The sequence below is a fragment of the Protopterus annectens genome, chromosome 13.part0, assembly GCF_019279795.1.
Source record: "Protopterus annectens isolate FY-2018-M chromosome 13.part0, PAN1.0, whole genome shotgun sequence".
Lineage (NCBI taxonomy): Eukaryota > Metazoa > Chordata > Ceratodontiformes > Protopteridae > Protopterus > Protopterus annectens.
Window position 1 is genome coordinate 55,456,145 of NC_056747.1, and position 15,624 is coordinate 55,471,768.

Here is a 15,624-nt window from a genome sequence, read left to right on the forward strand (position 1 = left end):
GTTTGGAGACAAAGCCAGAGAGGCAAGATTACATTGGTTTGGACATGTGCTGAGGAGGGATGCAGAGTATATTGGGAAAAAGATGCTAAGGATGAAGCTGCCAGGTAACAGGAAAAGAGGAAGGCCTAAGATAAGGTTTATGGATGTGATGAGAGAGGACATGCAGGTGGTTGGTGTGACAGAGCAAGATGCAGAGGACAGGAAGAAATGGAAACAGTTGATCTGCTGTGGCGACCCCTAATGGGAGCAGCCAAAAGAAGAGGAAGATTTATTTATTCTTTGTTGACCAGGTTAGACCCTCATGGCTAGTGGTCACTTTTAAAGGGAGATCCAAGATGATGTTTATAGTTGTGGGGCAAATTTCACCAAGGCATCGGAGAACTTCCCCTACTTTTTACAATAGGTGCGGTGGGAACTTTTACATCTACCTGAGCTACCATCAGTGCAAACAGATGGAACCTCAGCTTAACATCTCATTGTACAGCACCTTCCTAATGCTGCATTGCAGTGGCAGCAGTCCAATTACCTTGCATTGGAAAAGAATCCAAAGCCTTCTGGTCTGCCAGCCCCAAAGGCAAGTGTGCTATGTGTTAACATCACTAAATGTCTGCAATATGTTCCACAAGTGAATACTCGATAAATAAGAAACAATAACACCATCTAAAAATTAATAGCTGTGCAAGCCTTTAAGAAATTAACTCCAAAAATTTAAAACAGCAGTATTAGTGGGCAGAGAACAAAAAGCCAGAAAGACTCCTTCATCCTTCATAAAATGTGTCAAGGCCAGACCCTAAATCCAGTAGCAGGGTAGATTGTAAGCAAAAAAAAACAACACCATCAGCAGAAGTATGAAAGAAAAACAAAAATCCTTTTCAGAGGCCATCAAGATACATTCAAGTTCTTATTTGCTAATACCACATATGTGTTGTGCCACTTAAAACTAATTCCTGCTCATTGTCATTATTGTAATTTGGTCTTTACTGGCATTAGCACACTGCTAGTAGTAGAATATGGGTCTATATGAGAACATTTACTGTTCTAAACAGCGAACGTTGACATGAGCGAAATGCAGGACCTCAAAGTTTTTTTTTTAATCACAGTACAGTGAAAATCGAAATATTTCCCCTTTCCTCAATGTAGTGCGATCTCAGAGGTGGACTATATATTTAGCGGGGGTTTAGCGGGGCACAGCCCCCACAATAACATTTTCAAGGTCCTGCATTTTCGCTCATGTCAGCGTTCGCTATTTAGAACATTCGATGTTCTAATATAGACCTGTAGAATACGATTCTGAGGATCTTACAGTTGAGGATTACAGCATTCCTGTGTTAGACACTAAGATGTAAAAATTAAATGTGTATATGGGTTTGTGTGTGTGTGTGTGTGTGTGTGTGTGTGTGTGTGTGTGTGTGTGTGCACTTGTGTGCATATGTGAGTGTGTGCGTGTGTGTATGTGCAGATGTGTGTTTGCATGCATGGCCACGTATATTTTGTGAAGTACGTTAGAGAAATTACTGTTATCTGCATCATGCAATGAAAGTTCAGACCAAAATTTAGGTTCTCAGTTTTCTTAAAGTAGGTATAGAAAAAGTTAAACATTACGAGGAAGAAAATTTGCTTGTAGCCAAAACCTTGGAATTGCCCCCGAGCTTGGTAGCCTGAAGTAGATCTTAAAAGCCCTTTGAAACGATTGATTCTGACCCCATGCTGTATTGTCGCAGCATTTGATGTATATTTGTCTGTGTTTATCACATTATAATGTGTATTTCACTGTATTGTAAGCATATGCTTCCTTTAGTACATCATAAAAGCCCTTTGAAAAGATTGATTCTGACCCCATGCTGTATTGTTGCAGCATTTGATGGTGTATTTGTCTGTGTTTATCACATTATAATGTGTATTTCACCGTATTGTAAGCATATGCTTCCTTTGTTTGTCCATATTTTGTATGACTAGAAGTGCTATAAAGCATAAATATCTCCCTTAGTGTACTGCTTCATTCATACTGCAGATTGTAAATTAAAACTGAAATTAATTTCATATAAAAACCTCATTAGCATGATGACTGTATGCATTCAATTGATTTATCTTTGTTGCATTCATTTAAGCCTGTATGATTTTCTCTATTCATTCATTTATGTTTGCATTCACAGATGAGTACCGCAGACTGTGTATTGGTATTGTTCATGGAACCCCTGGTCATATTCCTGGTAGTATTCCTCTTGGCCCTGAAAGCGGAGGTGGAAATGGAGGCAATTTTCCTATCTTACAACAAGTACTTAACAACAGTAAGTGAATACAGTTCACCAATCCACATTTTGTTGTTGAACAGCTCTCCACTGGATCAGGGCCCATTCCCAGTAGTCATCCTATTTTTCATCTATAGGTCCTTACATGTAGGTGCAACATGGCTGTCTCTATTCCTTGATATCATCTTTTAGCACATACCCTGTACAGAAATAGACACTTAGACCATCACCCACTCTTTTTGGTATTTAAAATAGGGCCCTATCTACATTTTCAATTCCTGAGTAAGTTGGTTCTGGTTTGTATTAGCTCACAGTAAGTAACCTCATCAAAACAACACCTGTTGAGATGAAGCCCTTAAATTGAGAAAATTACAGTGTTTTTAGAGGAGCTTTGATCTCTCAAACCCTCCAGTGTTTCTTTACATAAATTACTGTGAAGTTACTATAAATATTATGCCCCCTTTGGCATGTATCTATCCAGACACATGCAACAACTGGAATGCCCACAGATATACCTTAATAAAAGGATACAAGGCCTAAACAAAATGTCCTGCATGGACCAACTCAAAGCCCTGTCACTATACTCAGTATCTTACTGACTGCTTCAAGAGGTGGCCTGACTCTGGCACACAAAGCATCCTCCGACCCATTACTGATGGATTTACTGCACATCAGGAAGTCAAATGGCATCAGAAATACTTGTTCTAAGGATCTAAACCTTTTCTGCAACATCAATAGAATGGTTTGGAGGGACAGGTATACTTCTCAGAGGATACCACTGCTGTGGAATAGAATCCCCATCCACATAAAACAAAGCTCATACCTGTCCGTTTTCAAGTGCAACTTAGATCTATGAAAGGAAAACAGAAAATGTTCCCCAGCACTGCCCCTTGTACTGCTAATGGAGATATCCAATTTCTAAATGCCATGCATGTGTTCCCTCAAATTATCTATGGTATGATCCCAGTTCTTCTCATTAGGGGTAATATAGAATTATCAACCATGGGATGGCTAAAGCAATCTATAACCAAACAGGATAGGATAGGGTATTTCAAGCGCAAAAAGGGAACTTGGATTAGGCATAAAATGGCCCACAAGGACAGCTAGCCTAGTACTAACCTATGAATCTATGAACTTAAGATACTTCACCTCAGTGAGTTCAAGTCTGATGAGATGAGGTTACAAGTTAATCAGTTCCCATTTTGTTTGTCAGTTATCTAAGTTTCATTTGATAAATATAAGGATATGTTGCAATTTTTTAAAATGTATTACATTGTTTATTGAAATAATCACAGGAAATGCCATTTCTACTTAAGTTGACGAATAAGTGTGCCCAGTGGAGACAAACTGAGCCTTGAAATTGTTTTTACAGTGCTTTACATTTTTTTATCTTCAGATTCCTCATGATACTGAAATGTTCCTCACTCAGAATTTTGTTGATGGCAGAGTTAAAATTCATAAAACAGTATGTTGAGAAAAAGCTGAGCCAAGGAAACTCTGAAACTATTTCACGCTGCTTTTTTTTTTTTTATAGTGGGCAAACCCCCTTCCCCTAGAAAGTCCCATAACTTAAATTTACTAATTCTAAGGTCACATACTGTCAAAGAAAAGAGGGTGTCCTTTTCCTGAAGTGGGGTAACCTCTTTGTTGCAAGCCATGGTAAGCTCTTAAGAATCATCTTTATTATTATTTGCTACTGTGTGCAAACAAAATAAATAAAATGATGTAGAAAAAGTATTTTTTTATATTTTTGTGAGTTGATGACATCAGCAAGAGTCTACATGTCATCTTATTGACTGATGTCAATACTGCACTAAATTTAACGAAAGTACTACAGTTAGGGGAATAAAAATCTTAAAAAAGTTGTTATTTTTAAAAAAAGTTACAAGAGCTATAAAAAAGGGATGCAAAAATGTACAGTTTGCAATGTCTGGGAAAGTTTGAACAAAATAGAAATGGAAACTGTTTATGGAAAGAATAAGGACCTGGAAAAGCCAATAACTGTAAAGTAAAGTCATATTTGGGGCACCATACTACAGATAAAGGGGAAACCCTAAAAAAATTGTATTTCCTTAGAATCCCCTCTGGGTTTTTAAAAAGCCATGGAGAACCATCTTTGCTATTACCATTTATACCTTCCCTAGTGCATAAACTCGTGTAACCTTTGCCTGAGGTCAAAGCATCAGCACTGAGTTGTAGTGGGTGTTCCAGTCAATAGTTTTAATCAAGGACCATATCATCCAAGCTACTTTGACAGGCTGAATGTAGCAGAGACTGATAGTACACAAAATATGCAATACTATACACACAGACATACATAAATCATTGCATTACTATACACACAGATATACATAAAACATTGCAATACTATAGACACAGACATACATAAAACATTGCAATACTATACCCACAGACATCCGTAAAACATTGCAATACTATACCCACAGACATCCATAAAACATTGCAATACTATACCCATAGACATCCATAAAACATTGCAATACTATACACACAGACATACATAAATCATTGCAATACTATACACACAGACATACATAAAACATTGCAATACTATACCCACAGACATCCATAAAACATTGCAATACTATACCCATAGACATCCATAAAACATTGCAATACTATACACACAGACATACATAAAACACTGCAATACTATACCCACAGACATCCATAAAACATTGCAATACTATACCCATAGACATCCATAAAACATTGCAATAATATACAAGCAGACATATATAAAACATCACAATACTATACACACTGCCAAACATTAAACATCACAATACTATATGCACAGACATCCATAAAACATTGCAATACTATACAACAGACGTACATAAAGCATCACAATATTATACAGAGAGATACATAAAAAATTGCAATACTATACACACAGACATACCTAAAACATCACAATACTATACACACAGACATACCTAAAACATCACAATACTATACACACAGACATACATAAAACATTGCAATACTGTACACACAGACATACATGAAACATCACAATACTATACATGCAGACATATGTAAAACATTGCAATACTGTACACACAGACGTACATAAAACATCACAATACTATACACAGAGATATACATAAAAGATTGCAATACTATACACACACACACATACCTAAAACATCACAATACTATACACACAGACATACATAAAACATTGCAATACTGTACACACAGATGTACATAAAACATCACAGTACTATACACACAGGCGTGCATAAAGCATTGCAATACTATACACACAGATGTACATAAAACATTGCAATACTATATATACAGACATACATAAAACATCACAATACTATACACACAGGCATACGTCAATCATTGCAATACTATACACACAGACATCCATAAAATATTGCAATACTATACACACAGACGTACATAAAACATCACAATACTATACACACAGACATACATAAAACATTACAATACTATAGACACAGACATACATAAAACATTACAATACTATAGACACAGACATACATAATGCATCACACTATGCACACAGACTTATATAAAACATTACAATAGTATACACACAGACATCCATAAAACATTGCAATACTATACACAGAGACATACATAAAATGTCACAATACTATACACACAGACGTACATAAAGCATCATAGTACTATACACACAGACATCGATAAAGCATTGCAATACTATACCCACAGACATACATAAAACATCACAGTACTATACACACAGACATACATAAAACATCACAGTACTATACACACAGACATACATAAAACACCATAGTACTATACACACAGACATACATAAAACATCACAGTACTATACACACAGACATACATAAAACATCACAGTACTATACACACAGACATACATAAAAGGTCACAGTACTATACACACAGACATACATAAAACATCGCAGTACTATACACACAGACATACATAAAACATTGCAATACTATACCCACAGACATACATAAAACATCACAGTACTATACACACAGACATACATAAAACATTACAATACTATAGACACAGACATACATAAAACATTGCAATACTATAGACACAGACATACATAATACATCCCACTATGCACACAGACTTATATAAAACATCACAGTACTATACACACAGACATACATAAAACATCACAGTACTATACACACAGACATACATAAAACATCACAGTACTATACACACAGACATACATAAAGCATCACAGTACTATACACACAGACATACATAAAACATTACAATACTATAGACACAGACATACATAAAACATTACAATACTATAGACACAGACATACATAATACATCACACTATGCACACAGACTTATATAAAACATCACAATAGTATACAAACAGACATACATAAAACAGCACAATACTATACACACACAGACATCCATAAAACATTGCAATACTATACATGCAGACATACATAAAACGTCCCAATACTATACCCACAGACATACATAAAACATTGTAATACTATACATGCAGACATACATAAAACGTCTCAATACTATACCCACTTACATACATAAAACATCACAGTACTATACACACAGACATATCTAAAACTTGTTTTTACACTGTGGGATAAGCCCTGCACTCCTTGTGGTACAGTGTGCTTCAACACTATTCTGCTTGGCAATGTTTTTCAGGACTTATAAAAGGAAAATAATCAGTTCAACATTTCTTTTGCAAGAAAAAACAAACCTCAGGGTCCCAGCTGCCACTCAATACAAAAAAGGAATGAATGCAGCCAAATATCGAAGCAGCTATGGCAGAATGTTTACAGTCTCAAGCTAAGTCAAGTTATAAATCCACAGAATGTTCACAGTCTCAAGCCAGGTCAAGTTATAAATCCACAGAATGTTCACAGTCTCAAGCTAAGTCAAGTTATAAATCCACAGAATGTTCACAGTCTCAATCCAGGTCAAGTTATAAATCCATAGAATGTTCACAGTCTCAAGCCAGGTCAAGTTATAAATCCAGAGAATGTTCACAGTCTCAAGCCAGGTCAAGTTATAAATCCACAGAATGTTCACAGTCTCAAGCCAGGTCAAGTTATAAATCCACAGAATGTTGACAGTCTCAAGCCAGGTCAAGTTATAAATCCACAGAATGTTCACAGTCTCAAGCCAGGTCAAGTTATAAATCCACAGAATGTTCACAGTCTCAAGCCAGGTCAAGTTATAAATCCACAGAATGTTCACAGTCTCAAGCCAGGTCAAGTTATAAATCCAGAGAATGTTCACAGTCTCAAGCCAGGTCAAGTTATAAATCCACAGAATGTTCACAGTCTCAAGCCAGGTCAAGTTATAAATCCATAGAATGTTCACAGTCTCAAGCCAGGTCAAGTTATAAATCCACAGAATGTTCACAGTCTCAAGCCAGGTCAAGTTATAAATCCATAGAATGTTCACAGTCTCAAGCCAGGTCAAGTTATAAATCCATAGACTGTTCACAGTCTCAAGCCAGGTCAAGTTATAAATCCACAGAATGTTCACAGTCTCAAGCCAGGTCAAGTTATAAATCCACAGAATGTTGACAGTCTCAAGCCAGGTCAAGTTATAAATCCACAGAATGTTCACAGTCTCAAGCCAGGTCAAGTTATAAATCCACAGAATGTTCACAGTCTCAAGCCAGGTCAAGTTATAAATCCACAGAATGTTCACAGTCTCAAGCCAGGTCAAGTTATAAATCCACAGAATGTTCACAGTCTCAAGCCAGGTCAAGTTATAAATCCACAGAATGTTCACAGTCTCAAGCCAGGTCAAGTTATAAATCCACAGAATGTTCGCAGTCTCAAGCCAGGTCAAATTATAAATCCACAGAATGTTCACAGTCTCAAGCCAGGTCAAGTTATAAATCCACAGAATGTTCACAGTCTCAAGCCAGGTCAAGTTATAAATCCACAGAATGTTCACAGTCGCAAGCCAGGTCAAGTTATAAATCCACAGAATGTTCACAGTCTCAAGCCAGGTCAAGTTATAAATCCACAGAATGTTCACAGTCTCAAGCCAGGTCAAGTTATAAATCCACAGAAGGTTCACAGTCTCAAGCCAGGTCAAGTTATAAATCCACAGAATGTTCACAGTCTCAAGCCAGGTAAAGTTATAAATCTACACATCTTATTTCCAGAAGAAATCCCTTTATTGCAAGTAAGTTACAACAGGTAAGTGCTTTCAGAAATTTCTGTTTGCTTCATCAGATCATAAACAAGCAGACTCAGCCCCCCCCCCTTTATACTCATACAAATAGTCAAATTTCAAATGAACAAATCACAGTCACTCCTATACTCAAAGCACCTCCCCAGTGATGTCAATTTATTTCATGTGTTCATTTTAACAGTCTCCTATTTTTCAACTTGGAAACAATAGAAAGATGGTCATTCAAACTCTTTCCTACTGAATTCTATGATGTTAGCTCTAGTTTATTTTATTTTGATTCTATGTTATTTTATGCTTATTTTATATGCATCTCAGATGTATATTTTATTGTGAGTGCTTTAATTTAATAGTGGGGAGGTGCTTTGAGTATAGGATTGACTGTGGTTTGTTCATTTGAAATTTGACAATTTGCATGAGTATAAAAAGGAGGGGGCTCAGTCTGCTTGTTTATGGTCTGATGAAGCAAACAGAAGTTTGTGAAAGTGCTTACCTGTTGTAACTTACTTGCAATAAAGGGATTTTATCTGGAAATAAGACTTGGATTTATAATTTGACCTGACTTGAGACTGTGAACATTCTGTGGATTTATAACTTGACTTAGTTTGAGACTGTGAACATTCTGCCATAGCTGCTTTGAGATTTGTCTGTATTCATTTCTTTTGCAAGAGATAAGCACATGATACTCTAAGCCCAGGTTTATACCTTTTACTGAATAAACAGCATGACAGCACTTGGTGGAAGTACTATACCAGCATGAGGAATTGTAGTGAATTAATCTCAAATAAATGTACATCTGCATACCAGGCTGGTGTAAATCAACATATTCCCTGATTTTTAGATGTGTATTTCAGATTTGTCCAACAAGCAATGTAAAGTCTGGGGCATAGACCAACTCCATGTATGTTATATTTATTTACAATGTGAAACGAAAACTTCATCCTAAAATCTACATTTGTCTATTTCAGATCTGCAGTAGTATTTCCTCTTTTGAAAAAAGGATGTAATATCACATTTCCAGTCTTGAAGGATGAAGAGTTTTACATAAAATGAACTGAGTCCTCTTTGGGGATGGACACTGGTTTTGAAAATCAGCATTCTGGGTCTCATGACCCTCTCTTTTTCCCTCTCTCTCTTCTATCACAGGTGTATCTGTTTTCAGGAATGCTGGGAAACTGTGAGTCTGGGGTAGAAGTTTTATGAAAGGACGTCATAGGGCACTTCCTCCCACAACAGATCTGTCAACAGTCTTAGGAGATTCTTTACCTAGTCAATTCTTTCCAGAAATTGATGAAATCGTCAGCAATACCCAAAATGTGTATTCTCTTGCCTCCAAAACTAAATAGTCTGTATGGAACTGATTTTGACAATTAAAGTCTCCTTAGGACTTGAGAAAAGTTCTAGTTAGTGTATTCCGTTTTTTTTTTTTGGCATAAAATCAGTAGAAGACTGGTTGCTACACTTATAACAAAAGAATCCAGAATGGTTGACAGATAAAATAATAAAACCTTTACATTTACTAAGGAAAACCAGATGGATTTTTGTTTTGGTTTTAACTCATATAGTTCCCTCTCAGATTTGTATGTTGTATAAGATGTAGGACACTCTGCTGTTGTTACGGGAATCAGACTCTAAAGGTAAGCTCTTAATGTTGGTCTACAGTGAAGATGATAGAGGCTGTCATGTGACTGAGTGTACCTGTGATATAGTGAATGCCTCATTGTGATCTTGTCATGTGACTAAGTGTACCTGAAATACAACAAATGCCTCATTTGTGATCTGTTGCTACAGTTGTATTATAATGGTATACTGGTTCAAGCCACAGTCTCTCTGCTTTTACTGGCTTGTGTGAATAAGCGCAAAATTATCATTTTGTGAAATCACTCCCCTTCCACTATTTAAATTTATTGGCCATCTTACTGTATTCCATAGTACCAGAATACAAAAGTGACCACCTCCTTTCAATCTATCTTGCTGTTTTAAAAATAGTGACTCTCCACTAAAACTTAACTTTCTGGACAGGTAAAACGTAAGTTAGTGCACATTGCAGTGTTTAGGATAAACCATTTTTTTTCATCTTACCTTTAAGCATCCCTGTGACTAGCACTTGCTCTAAAACCTGCTGGAAAGCACTAGGAAGCCTTAAACTGATACAAGCACTCAACTCTCCTTGTTAATAAGGCGAAATTAATAGTAGGGACTAAACAGCCTATAATTGCAAATTACCTTGCTAAAGTAAGGAAAAACTGCTCTTGTACTTTACAAAAATAATTACCAAAGCAGGCATGTCCAAGGGTCAGCTACTGGTGATTTCTCCTGTCCACCTGGTAAATCTGGGCATACCGGGGCAATGCAGCAATTGCCTCATGTACACAGACAACCCTCTCCTCCTACCACCCAACACCACAACCTGCGAGAGATGCACTTACATAGCCAAATTGGAAGCAAAGCTCTCTCCACCCAAGATTGTGCTAGAAAGTCAAGAGGAGAAGGTTAACACCCACACTACACCTCAAGCAACACATAGCCCTTCTAAACCCACACCACCAAAACCTTCACATAGCAACACTAAACTCTCATATGTGGAGGCCCTTAACAGTAACCTGCCCAAGCAACAAGGACCTCCGAAGCTGAAACGCAAACAAACACCAATCACAATTAGTGTCACATAGCTCACAACACCAGTGTTCCATCCAACAACAGCCCATAAGGCGAGACAACATACCCAACACTTTGGTCATAGGTGACTGTATAGTCAGGCAGACTGATGTCCCACTCACCAGGCTGAACAACGAGAAATTGCATTCAGCTGCCTGTCGGGTGCCAGGATCCACCACATAACGCATGCACTCAAGTCACTCCACAACAAGTATAAATATGACTCAGTCATTGTCCATGTTGGAGTGAATGACGTTAGATGTACCTCCCTGGACTACATGAAAAGAGACATGGAAGAGCTCTTGGATCATGTGGCCCAGGCAGGTATGACCCTAGCCCTGAGTAACATCCTGCCTTCACCCAGAATGATAAAACAGTATAAGGACAAAATAATTGACTTCAACAATTGGCTAAGCTTCTGGTGTCATTCTAAGGGGATCCAGTATCTGTCTGCCTGGGACGACATGATCGACAGACCACGATGCTTTGCCAGAGATGCTCTGCACCTGTCACCCCTAGGATTCAGGTTACTGGCTAAGGCTCTTACCACCCTTATAATGCCTTTTTTAGGCAAAGGTCAAAGGACAAAACCACCACCGTAACAGGTACAAGCATGCAAAATCTGAAGGTAATGCTACTCAATGCTATAAGTCTAAACCTCAAAATGCACTCTCTCGAGGCACTCCTAAAAATGGAGAACATTGATATCTGTGCAGTAACTGAGACCTGGTTCAAGACTCCAGAGAGCACCCCTGCAATACCAGGCTACAACTCTTACCACACTTTTTGGCCACCAAACCAAGACAAAACACTAAAGGTGGGGGAGTGTCCATATTCACCAAGGATATTCACACCTCCAGGCTAGTTGCCCGACACAATGCATCTGAAATTCTCTAGGTGCAACTCACACTAGGTAAGACTGAAATCCAAACTGTAGCTTGCTGCTAATCCCCCACCATGCCCCAAGATTCTCACTACACCTTTCTAAACATACTGGAAAATATTAAGATACAACCAAACACCCTAATACTGGGTGATTTCAACTACCCTGCCATTAACTGGGAAAACTACTCATGTACCAATGCCCTGGATCAACTAATCCATAGTCCCACTAGGGGCTCCAATATCCTAGACCAGGTCATTACCAACATGGGAAATCGATGCTCCACACCTATGGTCACCCCCTCTAGGTCAGGTCTGACCATATGCTAATCTCCCTTGACATACACATCCCTTCCCTAACCCCCAGTAAGGAAACCTCCATAAAAAACTTCTCCAAAGCCAACTTCATGCTACTCAAGTCAGAAGTGACAAACTTCATGACACCCATGCCGACAGGAACTGAAAGTTCGACTGCTGAATCTTACACTAAGGCACTGTACGAGCACATCCACTCGTGCATAAATCTTGCCATCCCAAATAGAACCAAGATGCACTGCTCCAAAAAAAGGAAGCCAACCTGTTGGTCCCCTGCCATAAACAAACTTTACAACAAAAGGAAGAAACTGTTGCAGAAAAGAGGAAAATCCCAGGATGCAAAAAACTCCCTTACCAGCCTCAGTAAGAAGCTGAGATCCCTCATAAAATCCTCCAAAGCTAGTTACAAAAATAAAATTGCCTAAGATTCCAAAGACAACCACAAGGCATTCTAGAACTATGTCAAGAATCTAGATGGCAATGCTCAGATCTGCTCTGAGCTACAACAGAATAGCATTAAATATACTGATCCCAAGGATATTGCCAATATCCTGGCAGATTGATTCAGTGCCAACTTCACCCCCGAAAAATTGCCAAATTCTAGTAATAATGGCCACACAGGTAAAAACCACACTCTCCAAAGCTACGAATACAGCATCCATGGGACCAGACGACATCCCGGACTGTGTACTACATCAGCTACAAAATGAACTGGCACCTCCCCTAAGTGTCATGTTTAATCATAGCCTCACCTCAGGCTACATGCCCACACAGCTACAGTTATCCCACTCCACAAGGGGGGATCCACCTTTGATCATGGGGACTACTGCCACATCAGTCTGATAAGCCTGATCTGCAAGGCCATGGAATGTATTATCATGGAACTTATAAACAAAGACATTGGCAACCTTCAAACACTGGACCCCACCCAGTTTGGGTTTGTGAAGGGCCGATCTTGTCTCCTGACCCTGACTGACTTTTTCAAATCAGTCTCCAGAGCTGTGGACGAGGGTAAGGCAGTCCACACAGCCTATATGGACCTTACTAAGGCCTTCAACACCATCCCTCACTCTGGAATCATATATAAACTTACTAAGCTGGCATTAATCCCTACATCACTTGATGGGTTGCCAACTGGCTTACTGACAGAACCCACACTGTAAAAGTAGCCAACTCCAAATCCAGCTCCAGACAAGTGACAAGTAGAGTACCTCAGGGTTCAGTCCTGGGACCGCTCTTGTTTGGCATCTATTTCTCTGAAGTACAGACCAACACTAAGGGACTCTGGCTAACAAAGTTCGCAGATGACTGCAGACTGGGAGCCATTATTGAATACCCAAATAATGTGGATATTTTACAAAAGGGCCTTACAGAAACAGATGCTTGGTGCCAGAGCCATGGGCTCAAGCTCAATGCCAAGAAATGTATAGTTATCCCCTTTAGGAAAAAAACATGTACCCATGAATTACCACATAGGTGGCAGTACACTAAACAAGGAAAGTGTAATTAGAGACTTAGGGACACAGGTGGACAGTGGTCTCACCTTCAATAGCCACATTGCCACAACAGTCAGGAAATCATTCTATGTGGCACACCACATCACTAAGGGGTTTTCATCCAGAAAAAAGGAGGTCATTGTCCCACTGTACTCATCCCTCATTAGACCCATTATAGAATACAATGCCCCATTTGGTATGTACCTCTCAAGACATCTGCAACAACTGTAAAGGCCGCAGAAATACCTCACTAAAAGAATCACAGGCCTAAAGCAGATGCCCTACGCTGACCGTCTAAAAAACTCAAGCTATACTCTGTCGCATATCATCTACTCAGTGGTGATCTCTGCTTAACATACAAGGCCATGTCAAACCCAGAGCTGTTGGACATGCTACACTTAAAGAAATCCCAATCCCTCAGAGCCACATGCTCCAGGGATATAAACTTTGTCATCACAATGAATAAAACATGCTGGAGGGATAGGTTCCTGATCCAGAGACTCCCCAGACTCTGGAATAGACTGCCCATACATGTCAGGCAGATCACCTCTTTGGCCCTCTTCAAAAGGAACCTTGATGATTGGATGGGAGATAGGAAATTCACCCCGGGGATCACATCAGTTGCCCTGCTAGTAAATACTGTGGGAAGAAATAGCCAGGAAATTGTTATGGCTAGGCTTGTATAGGCCATAGGGCCGATAGCCTAGTACCAACCTATGAACCTATGAAGATATTCCAAAAAAGATGTTAATGACAGCAGTCTGGAGGCCTCCTTTAATGCTGAGTCCTTGTTTGTTAGTCCCTTTGAGGAATATTGGCAGATAGAAAAAGAAGGGAAAACATTCACTACACTGAGACATATTTTTCAGAATTGTCTTACTGTTTTCTAGGAAACTCTGAAATTCCCAAAATTCCATCTTTAGAATTTCAGCAGGATAGAAAACAGTAATAAAGAGTTCTTCAGTAAAGGTTTCATTTCTCTCATAAAATCTACATGACTTTATTTTTTTTCCATTGCTTTGCAGTATGTATTCTTACAACAAAATGTTGCAAAACGTCTATTCTTTAGTTTAGTCTAAAATGGTCCAGAATGATCAGTGCTTTACTATGGTTAAAAATAAATAATTAAAATTAATACTACTATTAGCTCCTCTCTAAAGAAAGATATTACAGGTTGTTACCATTAGCCATATGCCTTTGTTGGAGGTTCTCTTACATTAGTATAGATACTCTCCCATCATCCTCCACATTCCTCCTCCTCATATGTGTTTCATTGTAATACTCTTCTATACAGACTTTCTCAAACAATGTGTGTGTAGTTATTGTGGCTTACAGTGTTAGAGTTACTATACAAAATGTAGCTATAAATAATATGTTTCCTTTTAGAAGAGCCAAAATGAGTACTTTGGAATTATATCAATTAAAATTAAATGTAATTATAGTCAGTTTAAGGTATGCTTATTTTATAGACCCCCCCCAAAAAAAACTTTACATCTGTTAAGAATAGGGAGTTTAATAAAATTATTTTAAATAATTTTAAAAATGGGTATGAGTTTTTAGTTGGAGATTTTAATGCCTCAGATGTCTAGTTAAATAGGTGTAATGAATGACATTGTGAAATTTAGTTTTGAACATCGTTATAAACAGGTTGTAGAGATGCCAACAAGGGGTAATAATTTGTTGGATATTGGTTGGACTAACTCAGGTAAGAACACTAGAATGTTCTATTGAACCTGAATTAGTTGGATCAGATCACAATAGTGTAGGATGGAAGTACAATCCAGCCTTTTCCCATATTCAAATG

General features: G+C 38.3%; 1 protein-coding gene across 1 annotated transcript in view; it reads left to right on the top strand.

The window, feature by feature from the left end:
* The window catches only part of LOC122817578 (fibrillin-2-like), an 824,173-nt gene that overhangs the window by 474,923 nt on the left and 333,626 nt on the right, over positions 1–15,624 (top strand). Inside the window, exon 11 of the mRNA XM_044090614.1 lies at positions 2,154–2,288. Within this exon, the coding sequence (XP_043946549.1) occupies positions 2,154–2,288 (135 nt within the window). The remainder of the gene's footprint in view (positions 1–2,153; positions 2,289–15,624) is intronic.